This window comes from Nestor notabilis, unplaced genomic scaffold (genome assembly GCF_000696875.1).
Source record: "Nestor notabilis isolate BGI_N333 unplaced genomic scaffold, ASM69687v1 scaffold17612, whole genome shotgun sequence".
Classification (NCBI taxonomy): domain Eukaryota; kingdom Metazoa; phylum Chordata; class Aves; order Psittaciformes; family Psittacidae; genus Nestor; species Nestor notabilis.
Window position 1 is genome coordinate 1 of NW_009918883.1, and position 1,041 is coordinate 1,041.

Consider the following 1,041-nt stretch of genomic DNA (forward strand, 5'->3'; position numbering starts at 1 on the left):
CTCAGGGTCACCCTCACCCGCCTGCCCCATGGGCACAACCACCTCAACAGCAGCTCCAAGCAAGCAGCCGGGGACCAAGGCAGAGCCAGCCCCCAAATTGGGGTGCTGAAGCACGACGCGGGGTCCCACAGACTCACCTGCTTGGTGGCCACATCAGACAGGTTCCGCAGGGTCCAGAGGCAGTTCTGGACCAGCCTGGGGCTGGAGCTGGTCAGGTGCTTGCCCAGCGCCTGCATGCCGCCTGCCAGGGAAGAGACACCACCGTGAGCACCCAAAGGTGTCCCAAGAGAGAAGGGAGAGGCAATGGGAGAGGCAATGGGTCTGCATGGCAAGAGCAGGCCACAAGTGATGCCCTCATGGCTTAGTGCAGGGAGACAGCTCCCAGCCAGCCAGGCCACAACCTGCTCACGCATGATGCCAGGAAAGCACCTCAGCACCGTTCAGAGCATGAAACAGGGTTTCACCCATACATCTGCCCATCTCTCACATCAGCTGCATCACCCTGACACCACCACGCTCCTCCTGCTCTTACCAGCCTCAACGATAGCGGGCTTGTTGCTGGGACACACCGACAGCACCTTCAGCACGCGGCTCGTGGTCCAGAGCAGCTTCTCGTAGTTGTAGCTGCGCATGATCTGCACCAGGGCCTGGGGGCCTCCGTTGGCCAGAATTATCAGCTGCAAGACAGAAGCGCCAGGGTCGGGCCATCACCCCGCGGACACCCAGCCCCGTGCCCCGCGGTCCCTCGCCCCATGACGGCAGGAGAGCATCCTGCAAGGAGCAAGGTTGGGCGATCACCCCGCTCCTGCCCTCCCTCCGGCAGGACCCCCAGACCCCACACCTTGCTCTCCTGGTTGCCATAGGCGAGGAGCTGAAGGCAGTCGGTGGTGATGGCCAGGAACTTGGGGTTGTTCTTGTTGAGCAGAGGAACCATCTTCTGCAGGCCGTCGGCCAGGCGCACTGCCATCTTGGCCCCTTCCTGGTAGAGCAGCAGGTTGTGCAGGGTGGTGATGGCGTAGAAGAGGACCGACTCGACCGGCG

The 1,041-nt window shown here is 62.8% G+C and overlaps 1 protein-coding gene across 1 annotated transcript; it reads right to left on the reverse strand.

Moving 5' to 3' along the window:
* Window positions 1–137: 137 nt before the first annotated feature.
* LOC104402160 (junction plakoglobin-like) lies at window positions 138–1,036 on the reverse strand (the record flags this gene model as incomplete). Its single annotated transcript, XM_010009964.1, has 3 exons — window positions 138–241; window positions 533–677; window positions 842–1,036. Coding segments are annotated over 3 exons (444 nt in total), but the record flags the coding sequence as incomplete, so codon positions are not given.
* Between the last annotated feature and the right edge of the window lie 5 nt (window positions 1,037–1,041).